Source organism: Limulus polyphemus, unplaced genomic scaffold (genome assembly GCF_000517525.1).
Source record: "Limulus polyphemus unplaced genomic scaffold, Limulus_polyphemus-2.1.2 Scaffold3570, whole genome shotgun sequence".
Classification (NCBI taxonomy): Eukaryota; Metazoa; Arthropoda; class Merostomata; order Xiphosura; family Limulidae; genus Limulus; species Limulus polyphemus.
In genome coordinates, this window is record NW_013669180.1 from 35,509 (window position 1) to 51,379 (window position 15,871).

A 15,871-nucleotide genomic window follows, 5' to 3' on the forward strand; every position below is an offset into this window, starting at 1 on the left:
CACTGTTGATTTATAATATTTTTACAATATTTGTATTGTTTTTAAAATTTTTTTTTTTTTTTTTTTTTTTTTTTTTTTTTTTTTTTTTTTTTTTTAAATTAACTATACTGTTTATTTATACAAGTGAAAAATATTCTGTTAGTCATGGACATTTTATTCAGTGTGATCCTTGGGCCTGACGAACACTTGAACGTTTTTGAATGTCCTGTTGCAGTGTGGTCAGTGGTAAGCAAATATCACCTCTCTTCACAACATCAAGGCAGTTACGTATTTTTGGTAGCAAATAAGTCACCCGACTCAAACAAGATAAGATGAGGGAAAAGCAATAAAATACAACTTTGCCTTCTCCCAGAGCTGTGGAAACTTATCAGCTATTTCACTACTTATCCAGAAATAATGTGTCACGTTTGAATATAGCTTTGGTTGTTGAAATATTCTAATTAGGCAGTGAAGTTTCATTGACCCACTCGGAATTTGCTGTGGCCCCCTGGGGGGGGGGGAGCCCCATATCACCCCACACGTTGAGAACCACTGTTCTAGAGAATCAGATAGGCAATATCATCCAGATGAGTATACCTTCTCAATCATACAGACATTGCTGCATGTTTATTATTTCAATACTATGTAACTAGATATATAGTTCTGTTCCTGACTATGAGAGAAAGGTATTTTTGCTTATAGTCTAAAGTTAATAGCATAAAAAGCATATTTACTGCACAAACCAGATAACTAGCACAGCAAAACCACTTTAAAGAACAGTAACCATAATCCCCAAACTCATAACATATCGAAAGAAAACATGATATAGAAAGCATATATAATTACTTTAAGTATAATCAGTTCCGAGATAAAATCACTTAATTCTTAAATATTTAACAACTATCAAAATTTTAACATTAAATATGTAATATCAGTAACTTTTAAAACAGTGCACCATACAATAAACATTACAATCACACAAATGAAGTTATCCTCCCCCCCCCCCCTTATAATCAAGTTATTATTGAGAAAGAAAACTTATTACTTTAGGAGCAGTGAAAGTATTTTAGTATAATCTCCCCAGGACAGGGCTTTCACAATAGGAAAGTTAACATTTCTGGGCTTAATTGAATGAAACTTGTCTAGATGTAGACATAACCATGTAGTATGTTATTACATATAATCTATTTATGTAAAAGTTTCCTTAACATGTTTTCCAGAAGTTATAAGTTTTATTCATAAAATAAGCCAAACTGTGTAAAGAAATATTTGCCCTTGAAAATACTTATTCATATTCAGACGTTTTACTTACGTTTATAATAAGAAAGAAATGTAATTATAATTGCATCTATATCAGGTACTATTGCAGAGTCCAAAAGATACAAATTAAAATTTATTTGTTACACTATTTCAATCTTTGCAAGATGCTTCTCTATTAAAAATAGATGCACCTTAAAAATGTAGGAAACTGTACAAGAAACTCAACTTGTAAAAATCACAGGTTGAATTAGGAAAACAAAAAAAAATCACTTACTCAGAGAGTAAATAAAATCTAAATATTTTGAAAAAGAATAAAAAATACAAACCCTCAAAACATATACAACAGAAGAATACTGCTTTTCCATAAAACACATTTGAAAGGAAAAGAATGACATAAAATATAAAAAAAAGATAATTTATCCAAAGGCCACCTACTGTTTGACTTCACCAGGAATGAGCATGTCGTCTATAAAAATTATGTCCAAGAGGTCCTGCAAACTGTTCATAAAGTGCAATTTCTGCATGAATTTGGTACTGTGAATATAGGTATAAATCAAGAAAACATTGCAATTAGTTTTAAAAGATAAGCCACATTTACTTGCAGATAAAAATAGAAATCAAAATATAAGCTTCCATTTGTTATGTTTAACAGTAAGTTTCTCTAAAATATTTTATGCCACAAAATATCAGCTGAATGCATGTGAAATAGTGGAATCATGAATACTTATAAATAGCATTTGTTTTGTCTTAGTTTATACACACCTAGCATGCAAGTATCATACATGTACAAGAAAGGTTTACCTTACAAAAATTCAGGTTACTGTGACAGTTAATTTCTTTAACATGAAATAATTCATTCTATAACAATTTTTCTATCTTTGAGTTACCATGCAATCTGAGTATTATACAGGTATAACTGTTACTATATAAAACAAAATTCAACCCATAACAAAAAATTCCAATAGCAAGTTTAGATTGAAGCTTTACGGTAATGAATATTAAATAATTTTAAAAATGAAATAAAAGAAAAAGTATTGCTGAAAACTAGAATTTTCCCTAAAATTTAAGTACTTTAGCTCAGTAAATGATGTAGAAAATGATAGTTTACATTTATTTCATACATTTACTCTGCTTTAGATTGAAATGCATTTTTTGCAACAATTTATTAGACAAGTCCATCCACTGAATTCACTTTTACAATTCAACATTTGTTTTTGTTAAGAATTATTTCAGTTTATTAGGAGATGAGATGCACCAAATACTATAAAACAAACAATATTGGCTATAGCCAATAGCTTAGAAGAAAAGAGTAGCTGCATGTATACACAATACTCAAGTTAAACGCAATTTGAAACTGATACCTTACCACAAACTTTAAAGTTTCTGAAAGATTAATTACAAGGATTAAACCTTCAATTTGAAATCTGTGTGAACCATAAGAACAACAAAAATTTAACTATGCAGATTTCATTAGGTTCCAAAGAACTAGTTGAAGTGAAGAGTTCATTAATAAACCTAATGAATAAATCAAAAATCCAAAACTTTTGTAAACAAAAACTTATTCAGCACAGTTTTAAACTTGGCTAAATATAAACAGTCATGTTAAATCAACATCAGGTTTTTCAAAATATGAAAGAAGAAAAAAAAAAAGTTAAAATTACTCAGTAAACAAATGAAAATAAAGTTTCTTAAATTCCAAAGTGACCTAGTCAAAATATGTAAGAACTTGGATATTATGCTTATTAAACAAAATAAAGTTATATTAAGTCACAGTAGCCAGCTAGCCATCACATTACCTTAAGTTATGACATCCTACATGCAAGTCTGAATGCATCTCAATCATAAACAAAATATTCTAGATTGGTTTACTTACAAAATTTAAGCTATTTAATGTTCATGCTATAACTTTATGACAAACCTTACATAAAAATTCCTCTAGAAATAATTATTTTTGAGCTTCAGTTATTTATTTACTATTAACAGATTGTCTATTTACTTCTTAAACTTAATATAGAATGTTCTCTTCAATTTCTGTATGTAACCATTTTTCAACAAAGCTTATAAATAAAAAAAAAAAAAAATTTTGCCTTATTTATAAATAACTTTAGCCCATTAATACAGTCAAATTCCATCTATATTTCAAGAAGAAATGTTTATTAAAACTAATAGCATCTCAAATTGAGTTATTAAACTTCATATAAATATACTGACCTGATTAGTCTAAATAATCAGAATATTAATCATTATTGACATTACAGTATTAGTAGGAAGAGTTTATGGTTTTAAACTTAATTTATGTATATCTTACCTTTAGCCAGTAATGCTTTAATCTCAAGAATGTGCAAGTTTTTGAGGCACATACATTATACATACATTCATTCATACATACAAAAAACATTTCATAGGTAAACCTTAAGTTATTTTGTATTTCTACACAGATAAGCTGAAATTGTTTTGTATTTTTTCTCAAATAGCCATCTAGAACTCACCTCCAGTTTGATAGAAAAAATCAATTTAGCTAATGGATTTCCTTTGTATTTCAAAAATGTGATTAAATTATTAAGCCACATGAAACAACAGTATCAACTGAATCCCAATACTTAAGTGTAATAAAAAATAAAACAAGAAAGTATTTTCTTAAAGTAAACAGAACATAAGCCATATTTATTACAAAGCAAAAGAGCATTAATGTTTATCAAATTCAAGGCTATTGTATTGCTCAACAACAACAAAAAATTAGGGGTTCAAGCATTACAGATGATCAAATGTTTTAGTGAAAGTAAAGTAAAACTTAATGTGTAACCAATTAGTTAGAAATGATTTTGCTAACTAGAAAGAGAAAGGTTTCAATTTTACTTTATGAAAGATGATGCATACCTACATGTAAACAAATTAATGTAGTTTATTGCTTAACAAATAAAGTTTACTTCTTAAAAACATGAAGTGTTCAAAAGTGTATTATATAATCCATAAACACACAAATCTTACTTCTTAAATGTAACAGTTATTTTTAGAATGGTAGACTATAAAACTATGATATCAATATAATCCAACTGAATCTGATAACTGATATACCATGAAATGATCACAATTGTTCTAATCACATTATATATAAAATTCATAAGGCAGCATCCCACCAAACACTACTAACCTCATTTATTATAACTACGTTACTTACCTGATCAGAGGCCTTGTCATAATGAAAATTGTTCTAACCCAGAATGTTGGGTGGACAATATACAGCCCCTTTAAATTCTTCCTCATCCTAATAAAAATATTTACCCCGTTTAAATCACATAGCACAGTTGTTCTTCTCTTACACAAACAACTTCTTTTTTATGTCAAAATTTAAGGATTATAAACAATAACTAAAGTACAAAACAGCTATACAAGAATCCTTAACCCCACGCTGCAAAATCTTTTACATTGCTCAAACAAGCTATTAATGCACACTTAGAACATAAACTTAAGATTAGTATTTAGTTTCTCACTAATACATTCTTAAAACTATTTCAATCTATTATCTCAGAACTAAAACTGACTGATTTTCAAACGTTTTTATTCCAGATACAGTAAGCAATAACAGTGAAATTATACTAAACTGCAAGTCATAAAAAATATATTTTAACTAAGCTGGCCTTAAAAAACTTTATAACTAATGCTTATACATCCTAATCAGTTTTCCACCAACTGAAAAGGTAATAACTAAGAAGTACAATACAAAATTGAATTGTTACATCAGAATGTACAATCACAACTCAGCTAACCTTGCTTTAACTATATAGAAACAAAGTAACTGACAAACCTTCTGTCCATTGCTTGGTAGCACTGCTTAAGCCATTTTAAGTTCAGTATGTTACTTCGCCTAGAGGAATCGTGAAGGTACACCAACACATAGTCATCAGCAACCAACTCTTCTACTGTTTTGAGAAGATATCTATGATGTAAAGAATATCATCCATCATTTAGTCAAATTCAGCTAAGCAAGAAATACAGTTACTTCTCTTGTTTGACATGCACTCCAGGCTTAATCTAGTACTGGTACTTTGCATGTTCTGTTGAAACTATTTTCATTGTATTATATTACACATGTACATACAAATATATAAACACATGATACAGAATGGTTTTCTTCTAAAAATTAAAGGCAAGAGGTATCTCAGTATTCAGCAATTAAATAAATTTTAAATGTTTTTCTTAAATATACAAAAGGCACAAAACCTGGGATGACATAGTAAAACACCAGTTTGTTATTTGACAAGTAAAGACGACATGAAGTCTCTCATAAAATTTATCACATATAGCTTGTTTTTTGTCGTTTTTTTTTTTTTTTTTTTCTTGTTTGTTAAGTATAAAGCTACAGAAAATTGTGTTATGCTCATTATGGGTATCAAAACCTAATTTTCAATGTTTTAAGCCATCAGACTTATGAGAAATAGACTTCATTTATTTCATTTGTTATAAATATGTACAAAGTCATAAGCATATTATCATCCTATAATCAGTTGATGCTTATCGCTATGGGGTATTAAAACATGAGAAAAATAACTGACAGGAATTCACATCTCTCTTTCTCTCTCTCTCCCTCTCTTTCTGTGTGTGTGTGACTTAAAAAAAAAAATTGTGCAGTTGTTAAGAAAGTATGATTTCCAATAGGTAATTAACAAGGGATACTTACAAAAACAAATTATCCATTATATAGTCATAATCACATTGGCTTCGGTCTGGAAGGTAACAAGCGCTAAATATTACGATGGCATTTCTGTTAGGGCCATAATAGCCTGTAGAAAAATAAACAGTAAAAAGTTGATAATTTCCATTCTATATTTGTACAATAAATATAAATCTTAGCTAAAAAACAAAAATTGATTCTTCATATACAAGAAGAATATGAAAACAAATTTTTAGTTTATGACTTTGATATCCTAAATAGTGAATTTTGTGTCCAAAAAGTACTGGAGAAGTGCAAAAGTTAAAATATATCTAAAAGGAAAATTTATAATACTTTGTAATATTTACGTACACCAACATCATGCAAAAGTAAAGAATTCTTAGAAAATGTAGGTTCTGGAAACATTATGTGGTAACTTAAACATGGACAATAATAAAGAAAAACACAACACAAGTCAACAACTAAAACTTGTATTTTCCAACTGGAAGCTGAAGCAGAGAGAATGTTTCAAAAAACCATTTACATAGCACAAAGACAGGGTCAAGAATAAATACCACAGATAAAGATCCTAGTGTGGTATCCCACAATACTTATATTATACTAGTCTCAGTATTAGTTTATAACAATTTCAAGTCTAGGTAAATAACCATCTGTAGTGACTAGAGCTTGAACCATGTACCTTAAAAAATGCACATGGCCACAAACCCAAGAAGACAACTATTTTAGTCATAATAAGTTTAAATAAATTATTGGCTTTTTATGATATTATGATTATTTAGTGCACCACAAGTTAGTTCTTTATTAATTGCAATTTCCTAGAAATGTAAAGGAAGTTTAGTAAACCAAACTGATTTAAATTATGATACTTCACTGTTTCCAAATATACATACCTCCATGAGACAGGACTTTTCTGTATGGCTCAATAACTTTGACATCAATTTTCCTTTCTAATCCACCAAATATAAAAGTCCTCCAATTCCTCTCATTTGCAATTTCTTCAGCAGCTGTCAGTTCAGGAATTAGTTCGCCAGACAAACCTTCAACCAACACATTCAAACACATAACTGAACATCTGCTTCTATATTGTTGCAAATGGTGTTTTAATATTTTAATTTAGACATTTGTATTGTTTGCTATAGTGAATTTTGACATCATTAGCGATGATGTGCAATGCTTGGAAATTTCCCAAATGTCTAGATTTGACGTGACTTACATGTCACAAATCTTTTAGTTACTGGGGAGGGGGAAGAAATATTGTAATAATATGAAACACCATAGTTGTTGTTGATCAAATAATTATTAAAGTAAGCAAGATAATCAGTCAATTAGATCATGAATCTGTTACAGCATTGTTAATTATACACTGAGTTAGCAGATGTGTTAGTAGACAAGCAGAGTTTGTGTCATAAATATCAGAGGAGATTTAACAAGTAAATGATTAATAGAGGAAATAATAAAAACTTTTATTATACGAGCTGGACTTTGGATCCCCCCCCCCAATCAAATAGTGCCCTTACTACTGCTAGGAAATGTTACAACAATATATTTAAAGTATCAGTTTACTCAGAGAGCCTACATATACGAGAAGGTGTAGCAGCACAATTAGAGATTGACTTCATTTTAAAGGGGGCAAGTTTGCCTCCATGCTCTTCAGCGTTGTTTAAGAATTTCCATATGACTATGACAATCTATTCTACTAACTGGTCAATATTTCACTTATGTCTAATAAATATCTGGATTGCTAGTTTTTCTTGCTCTTTGGAAGATCTTGTTCATGTACATACTTAACTACAACAAGAAAGTTCTAACTAGTTGTTTAATTTGAGATAAAGTTTCTAGGTTAAGATTAAAAGTGTTTCTGTAGCTGTAGGAACTGCCGTGATTTTACTCATGTTTATGTAGATTTTACTATCTGCAAATTTTACGTAATACCAATTAAATTGAAATGTAGCATATAATGCTAGAATTACTCTCATAAAAAATCTTAACATTAAAAACAAATTTGTTTCAGAATTTTATGTATGGAAGAGACATACAATTTGGATTATAATTTCAATGATAGACTAAAAATTAAGTACTTGCTCAGATATAATTTTCAAAATTATGGTAAAATCATTTAATCTTATTTTAGCAATAACAGCCACAAATACAACAATGTCCATCGCCAGTTATCAAACAATAATCACTAGTGAGACAGGGAATAAACAAGTGCAGCTAGTAAAAACCAATAGATGTCATTAATGGTACTAACTGGAAATTCCAGTAGGAATTGCAAGTATAATATATAGACACAGTCAACATACCCTATCCTTGATATAGTAATCAAATATATTTTGATTATGTCAATCAGAATCATTTATCTCTCAAATAACCATTTATATTTATATTTATTCTTACATGACAGCCTAACAAGGTTGTGGTTTCTGACAGTTCAGGTAATTTTGGGATTAAAATGCTCCCAACTTACGAAATTTTGTGAAATAAGGTTACCCCCTGAAAAACCATCTATATTTTAGCATTCAAATATCGAACAACACCAACTGACTGCCTGACATTATATTAGATAAGGTCTAACAAAATTATCAATACAAACTGGTTAGACAAGCCTAAATTTTAGAAGCTTCAGTTCATTCAATCTATAGTTATATGAAGTTCTAAATTAGGGTTGTTTTTAAATATGGTTTTAAGCACATAAAGATCAGACAGATTGAATATATTATCAAACCATGATATTATTACCCTAATAAAGCATGGTAAACTAGAATTAATAAAACTAGACTTGGGTTTACCAGAATTTTCAAAGTGTTGCAGATATCTTCAACAAATGTAACTTTGTACAAAAGTATTAAGATTTATGTTCCAAGCATTACGAAAATCAAATGTACTAAATGTGAAAAAAAAAAAAGTGTGCCAATTAGTTAAAAGCAATTTAGTTTTTGGTATATCTTTATGGGTAAAAAAAAAAGTCAAACTTATGATAAAAAAAATCTATTCTTAATACCATCTAATGTCAATAATGTTTAACTTCTCCCACATGCAAATTTTCCAAGTTTTTGCATATTAAAGCCAATAACTGAAGGTTAGTAAAACATAAACCAAGTGAGTGATCTAAATTAGAAATTAACCCTTACCTTATGTCTGGCATACAACAATACAGTTACACATCTTATAAAAGAATGGAATAATATAATAATCTTAAGAGTCTTACGTTTTGTAAAAGAATCATCCAAGTCATCTGGGAAATCAGTATCATTTGACGTTACCAAATCATCAGCATTTGACATTATGTCTACATTATTTCTATTATTACTTGGCAAGAAAACCATCTGGTCAACACTCTTGGTATCTGACTCAAGTGTATCAGGATAAACTTGTATTTTATTTTTTTCACCTGTTGTAAGGCATGGTGAGGATTCTAGAAGAAATACGAGTTTTCAACAAAAATGTTTACAAAATAAATTGAAACTCAGCACAACTAAAATCATTTACATTACCATAATACATTTTTATACTTTATTACAATCTAAAATAGAATATTCATTAACTGGTTAAACATAACTTTTACAAATAACAGTAGCTGGTTAAATTATCTAATTTTATCCAAACATTTATTACACAATTTTTTTACTAAATGTTACATCCTTGTAGTTCTAACTGCCATACTTTTTAATTGAACTGTTGAATAAACTAAGATGTTAAAATGGAGAAATGGTACCAGAAAGGTAATTGTTTTAGGCAGGTATAATCATAACATTAAGGGGCAACAATGTACCTTTTGGTCAACCTAGACTATCCTATCCACTAAATTAAACATCAAAAACTCAAAAGCAGCCCTTATCATTTAAATGATTAAAGCTTTCCCTTAAACTCCCTTAAGTTAACAGCATCTGCCACATCTGGAGGCAACCTTTTCCAAAGGCCAACAACCCTGTTAGAAAAATAAAGCTGTCTTAGGTGAAGATGTCACCTACAAATGCAAAATATATTTCTGTTCCCAATGTCAAGTATGAAAAAAAAAAAGATTATGCATCAACACTATCAATTCCCTTTACAATCATAAACACCTCAATCAGATCCCCTACAACTTTTTTCACCAGAAAATAAGTTCAGAAACCTTAACCTATCCTCATACAAAATCCTTTCATCCCAGGTAACATCTTAGTTGCTCTCCTCTGAATACTTCGCAACAGTTCAACATCCTTATGCAAGGAGCCCAAGAATGAACAGTTCTCCACATTACCTATACAATGACATAATAACCTCAATATTCATGTAGATACAACCTACAATCCTATTTGCCCTGCCACTAGCAACATCACACTGCTTGGATGGTTTAAGAGACCAATATAAACCAGAAACCAAACATAACAATGTTAATAGTTCTTCCCATCAAAATTATGCTCATAAGTGGAGTTGTGGTACCCCACATACATTACCTTGTATTTGTTATAATTAAAGGTATCTGCCATTTATTTGTCCAACTCAAACAATCCAAATTATTTTGTAAAGCAGTAAAATCCTCCTCATAGCCATCAACCCCTGAAACTAATGTAATCAGCAAATTTTAATAACCTATTGACCATTCCTTCATCTATATAAAGAGCAAAGATCCTAACACTGAACCCTGGGGTACCCCACTTGTGACAACCCATTTGATAGAACTCCATTTATAACAACCCTCTACTTTATTACATCTAACCAGTTTTCTTTCCAATGAGCCAACCTATTCCCCCACACCTACAGAGATAACTTTTCAACAATGCTTTTATGTCATACCTTGTCAAATTATTTCCAAAAATCCAGATACAACACATCCACACCCATACATTTATCTATAAAAGTATACCTTAAAAAATATCAAAAGATCAGCAAGGCAAGATTTTTTTCCCTAGTGAAACCACACTGACTATACAACAAAATTTTAAACTTTGTTAAGTGACTTTGCAAAGAATCTTATCAGACTTTCAAAAACTTTGAAAAAGAGGAGTAACATTTGCAAACTTCCGATCTCCTGACACATGCTTAATATTCAAGGACTTGGAAAAGAAAATAGAAATGGCTCACAGATCCAATCCTTAACCTTTTTCAAAACCCTCAGGTAAATGTTATCTGGCCCAGGAGCTTTATCAATTTTCAAACTTCCCAATTTTTTCTTAAGCTCAGAATTAATGTGATCATCTTGTTCAATCTTATTTCCATCTAACAACTGTTTAGGACAAGGAACAGTGCTTAAATCTATTAGTAAAAAACTGAAGTAAAAGTAAAATTTAATAGCCCACTTATCCCATAATCAGATATTAGCCTTCACGTATCATCCCTCCAAGGTTCTACTCTCATCCTAACATTATGCTTACCCTTAATGTATTTGAAGGAATCCTTAGTATTATTTCACACTTTCATTAAACCTTTTTTCATATACTTTCTTTATTTCCTGACTTCCAATTTGATATATTCTCTAGATTTTCTATACTCCTCCAAATCTCCCACCATTACAGTCAATTTAAGCTTTTTTTATATATTTATAATGCTTTACCCCTTTTGTGAGCCAACCTGGTTTTTTTTCACTTGTAGCCACAAATTTTTTTCATCTATCATGAATCTTTAAGAAATTATTTTTTTTAAATTCAATCAGCATCTCCTATTAATTCAGTTGCCTAATTTACAAAAGATAATTCTCATCTCATCAGAATTAGCTTTTTCAAAATCTGAAACCAAAATTTCATTATTCTTCATCATCATTGCAGCAAAACATCAAATCTAATTGAATTATGATCCCTCACACCCACATATTCCCCAATTTCTACCTTATCGACTGTTTCTATATTAGAAGTTAACAATAAATCTCAAATAGCATTGTTCCTATTAGGTTCCCTAACCAATTGTTGAAGAAGGACATCCTGATGAGTTTTTAAAAACCTCTGTCTTTCATGATTTAGCTTGAACATTTCCCAAGCTATGTGCCTAAAATTAAAACCTCCCAGGATTATAACTTCATTAACAGTTGTATTCCCTCTCTCATGTAGAGTTCCACATTAATTTTATTGGTACCAACTGGTGCTCTGTAACAAATTGCAAGTTAAAGTATTTCCCCCTTATATATACATACACACACACACACACACACACACACACACAATATTCTATAAAGACTTTCTATTAATAAAGTTTCACTGTTGGGAGAAGTATAAGAGAGATAACAGACCTGGCTTCTGATGTGTATCAGTGTTACTCAAATAATTCGAATTCCGAATATGTTCTTCTGCTTCTGTATGTTCCAACACCAATCTGTTTGTGCCCAAGTGTGCTGTTTCAAGAACGTATTCACTTTTGTTGTTTTCAATACGAACAGAATTATACCTATTTGTTTTTTCAGAATTCTCCTCAGGTGATACACATTCATTTTCAATACAAGCATTCCTAGAAGAATTCTCAAAGTCCCTTAAGTCCTTATTTGATGTGCTTTTAATAGATTGTGAAAGTTCTTCCATTTCAACACTTCTGTCTGAATTATCTTTTTTCTTTATAGATATATTTTGGTTTATTTTACTGCAATTATAGGCTGATGAATTTTTAAAAACCCTATTTCCAGCAGTAGGTTGATTGTATAAGGTATTAGCATCAGAAGGAAATGTAGTTTCCAGTTCTGGCAAAATCTTCCTTAATGTTGAAGAATTATTAAAACTTTCTTCAAAAAATGCATAGGTACTAGGAGAGAAACACACGTATTTATCTTTTCTTTTTGTTTTGTCTATTAATGTACAATTTACCTTCTGTTTGCCCTTCTCTCTCTTTCTATAACCCTCAAAAATTGCTCTGATTCTTATGTCATTTTTCACATCAATAATCTGACTCTTATCTGCATGAATTGTTTTTTTCTTTTGAGACTTGTACCCTTTATTTTCACTATGGCACTTAATTTTCTCATTTTCATTAAATGAATTTAGCTCAGAATGTGCAAATGAAAATGCTTCCAATAATTCATCATCAATATATTCAGAATAAACACCACAATGTGCAAGAACTTCTTCAATTTCTTCTGGATTCAGAATATCTTGTATACGTCCACTCAGCACATAAATGTCTTTAATTCGCTCCTCATCAAAACAGGTCTTCAATTTCTCCAACAACAGAACATCTGGACAATCACTTGATTCAGTTTGTTGAAGAGAGCCATTTACTCTTTGTACTTGCTCTTTATGAAGAGGAGTGGAAGAAACACAAAGATAACTATTACTTTTATTACAGCTGAATAGCATGTTTGATGAGGACAAGACTGAATTGCTTTGAGAAAAACTGAGGTTTTCCATGCAAGAAAAGAGGCTATCAGAATCAAATAATTCTTCGTCTGTTGGGTTTTCACGATCCTCATCTGTAGTTGAGCCCAAATGTCCCGTCATTATGTTATCTTCATAATAATTCTCTTCAGCTAAGGAAAACTCTTCACTTGTAGAATTAGGTGCCACCTGTAGTCCTGAAGCTGTTCAATGAAGACCAAAAGATAAAAATGATTTGTGCATTTTATTTTGGAAAAGGAAACTTTTTTTTTAAAAAAAAATCATTAATATACTGAAAACGAAGTATCAACATATATGGAAATGATATTTTTGAAGTCAAAAATATAAAGATGTTTATACTAAGTTAATTATTCAGAACATAACAAAAGACAATACAAGTTTAAAGTAACTTAAAAAACAAAAATTGTAATATACACGGTATGAAATTTTATCTTACCTTCCAATATTTTATATACATTTTATGAAATAACTTTCAACTAAGTCTAGATTATCCTTCTCTTTAAAAAAATAAAATAAATTCTAATCTTTTATACACTATTCTTGGTTTTCCAAAATACATTCAAATCACACCAATAATGTATTTTTAAATACAACTTGGGGAATTTCTGTAGTATACACTGAAATTTATTATACGATCTAATTCTGTTTTGTTTCACCCAAAAGACAATAGCAACCCCATAAAGATAGACTAAGAATACAGTATAATAATAATCCCTGTAGACTCCCACTGGAGCATAGGGCCCTAACAACACCTCGCCGACGGAAGTTGTTCTTGCAGTAATTTTTTTTAGCAGGTTGGTTTTTACGGGGAGGAGTTGCTAGCCCCGTGCCCAACCCTCCTCCTTTCTCATCCTGGACTTGGGACCAGGCAAAGGTGGTGGCATCCCTGCTGGGGAACGAACCCGGTACCTTTGGATTAGAAATCCAACGAGCTATCCACAGCGCTATAGGGACACAATAATACAGTAGTCTAAAACAAAGCACTGTAATGATTGCTGAATGACATTATTGTGGGTATATACATAAACAATACTGCTTATTTCTGATGAAATAAGTTGGTCATTTAAAAAAAAAAAAAAAAAAAAAAAAAAATTGAAGTGAGAATCAAATATTCCAACATAACCGGTGTATGTGCATCTGTTTCTTTATATTAGTACTACTACTCTTTGAAAAAGTTATAAAAGAGGAACTTGTGCAAAACATTTAGTGTATTCTGATATTTACTGCAGTTGTAGGCTTTGCAAATGCTAATTTAGTGTTAAGCATATTAGTATATACAACTACTCAAAATATACTTGCTAACTTTGGAGAGTGAAAACTAAGCTGTTGATCACTGTCATGTAGTATAGTTTGCTTGCAATAAAAAGTAATCCTAACAAAAAGTACAACAATGAAAAGTTTAGACATTTGAAAATATGTGGTACCTCTGCAAAAGATGCACTTAATCATTAAATGCAACATATTAATACTTAGATTATCACCGAAGAAGTTAATGAAATAATTATACGTATTTAGCTGATGTACACTTAGTTATGATACTTTTTTTTTTCCCACCAAGTTATATAATATAGTAATGACATTTACTTAAGATAGTCACAGCTACACATTTTAAGAGTAGTTTTCATTATGAATAAGTATTAGATAAAATTAAGACTAAATTATTCAAAATACTGTTTTTGATGATTTTGTAAATTGAAAGAGAGTAGCTTTGGACTTGTAAAGTTAAAGAATATTTTTGTAAGATTGTGTGTCCAAAACCACAGCACCAAGTTTTATAGGAAAATTAGTATAATACTGCTGCCTCAAATATACCTGCATAAGCAATTAACTTATTATCAGCTAACTAAATAAATCAGTGCTACAAATCTACATATTAATTAAGCCTATCCCATATAATCAACTAACTAGAAATACATAGTTATATAGCAATTCAAGAAAACTATAAACCTACAATTAATAGTTCATTTAAGTGCAAACACATGTACCTTCAAATAATCAGCTTAAATTATCAAATGACTAAATTCTGTTTTAATAGGAGAAGTAGCCATTTATCATGATTGAGGGGGACAAATACTGATAAACAGGAACTTCTTTAAAATATTTTTAAGCATATTTCTTGATGTAGAGTATAATTTTCTGTAAAAGAAAAATTATGTTATTATTAAGTATAATGTATTAAATGTACCAAATGTAGTTTTACAATCATCTGTTACATATATTTACATAAATATCTAATAATACTTATCAATCTCAGTACTAGAATATAACCAAATAAAAGACTAATAAAAAATTAATTTACCTTGTTTAGGTTGGTATACAATGCTGCACTCTGCTGTACTATTCTCATTTTCATTCCATACCTTCTTCCAATTATTTGTATACAACTTAAAGGACAAAATTTAAATATTTTTTAAAACCAAACAATGAGATGTATTATTGTATCACTGCACTTTTCATTAACATATGTTGCATTACATAATAACCTTGTAAACTATGAAAACCTAAGACAATCATTAACTAACAACACTTTATAATTGAAGCATGAAATCTGGTTATGGGGGAACACCATACAGTTAATATTACACTTAACTCGTTCATTGTGGCCTGGACATATACTTCCCCAGTGCTTCCCCCCCCCCCCCTACTTTGCCAATGGTGCTCATTT

At 30.1% G+C, this 15,871-nt stretch overlaps 1 protein-coding gene across 2 annotated transcripts in view; it reads right to left on the reverse strand.

Moving 5' to 3' along the window:
* The window catches only part of LOC106469610, a 23,971-nt gene that overhangs the window by 2,330 nt on the left and 5,770 nt on the right, over window positions 1-15,871 (reverse strand). For both annotated transcript variants that reach the window (XM_022398185.1, XM_022398186.1), the window contains exons 3-10: window positions 15,506-15,590; window positions 12,114-13,388; window positions 9,120-9,326; window positions 6,802-6,948; window positions 5,918-6,020; window positions 5,045-5,176; window positions 4,418-4,504; window positions 1,675-1,773 (exon numbers count right to left, since the gene is read on the reverse strand). In XM_022398185.1, coding sequence (XP_022253893.1) covers window positions 1,675-1,773; window positions 4,418-4,504; window positions 5,045-5,176; window positions 5,918-6,020; window positions 6,802-6,948; window positions 9,120-9,326; window positions 12,114-13,388; window positions 15,506-15,590 — 2,135 coding nt within the window. The remainder of the gene's footprint in view (window positions 1-1,674; window positions 1,774-4,417; window positions 4,505-5,044; window positions 5,177-5,917; window positions 6,021-6,801; window positions 6,949-9,119; window positions 9,327-12,113; window positions 13,389-15,505; window positions 15,591-15,871) is intronic.